General features: G+C 47.3%; 1 protein-coding gene across 1 annotated transcript; it reads left to right on the top strand.

Annotated features, from left to right (window-relative positions):
* Window positions 1–269: 269 nt before the first annotated feature.
* On the top strand, window positions 270–490 carry PPTG_22332 (hypothetical protein; the record flags this gene model as incomplete). Its single annotated transcript, XM_008903372.1, has 2 exons — window positions 270–356; window positions 464–490. The coding sequence occupies 2 exons, from the start codon at window positions 270–272 to the stop codon at window positions 488–490; spliced, it is 114 nt and encodes a 37-aa protein (XP_008901620.1).
* Window positions 491–567: the final 77 nt, after the last annotated feature.

Genomic DNA, 567 nt, shown 5'->3' with positions numbered 1-567 from the left:
TGCAAGTGGTAAGCTATTGTTCGAGCTTATTTGTCAAGAATGGGCAGCTTATTGACGGTATACGTATCTTTACAGGGTGAAATTAAGGAGGGATACTCCTGACTTTGCACTAGTCGACATTGAAGATGGACCCGTCGGTTGTTTGCTTATTCTATCGTTTGTAAGACAATCTCCAGATTTGTTTTTGTCTGTCGCGACTTGTCGTCAGCGGAGCTGATGACGCTCAATTCACGCCATCATTTCCACTCTCACGCTCAAGCCGACAAACCATGAGCCTGAATCCCGTTGTCATGGTGATCGCTATGGCCTTCTTAATAACCAGCGAGGCTCTGTCAGCAAGTACACTTCCCAACCAGGTAACATCTAGCTCGCGCCAGGGTTTTCTACGAACTGCCAGCACTACGGTTGTCGATGACGAAGAGCGAGGAACACTGCAGTCACGTATATATATGACCTTGAGCAGGCTGGCGAAGAAGGGGGACATGGATAAGCTCTCTGACAAGCTGGAGCATAAATCCTGGCGGACGTCAGGAGAAAACCCACAGAAATTGTTCATGAAAAATAAAG

Source organism: Phytophthora parasitica, assembly GCF_000247585.1.
Source record: "Phytophthora parasitica INRA-310 unplaced genomic scaffold supercont2.15, whole genome shotgun sequence".
In the NCBI taxonomy this organism is placed as follows: Eukaryota; Oomycota; class Peronosporomycetes; order Peronosporales; family Peronosporaceae; genus Phytophthora; species Phytophthora nicotianae.
This window is presented reverse-complemented; position numbering and strand designations above follow the sequence as displayed.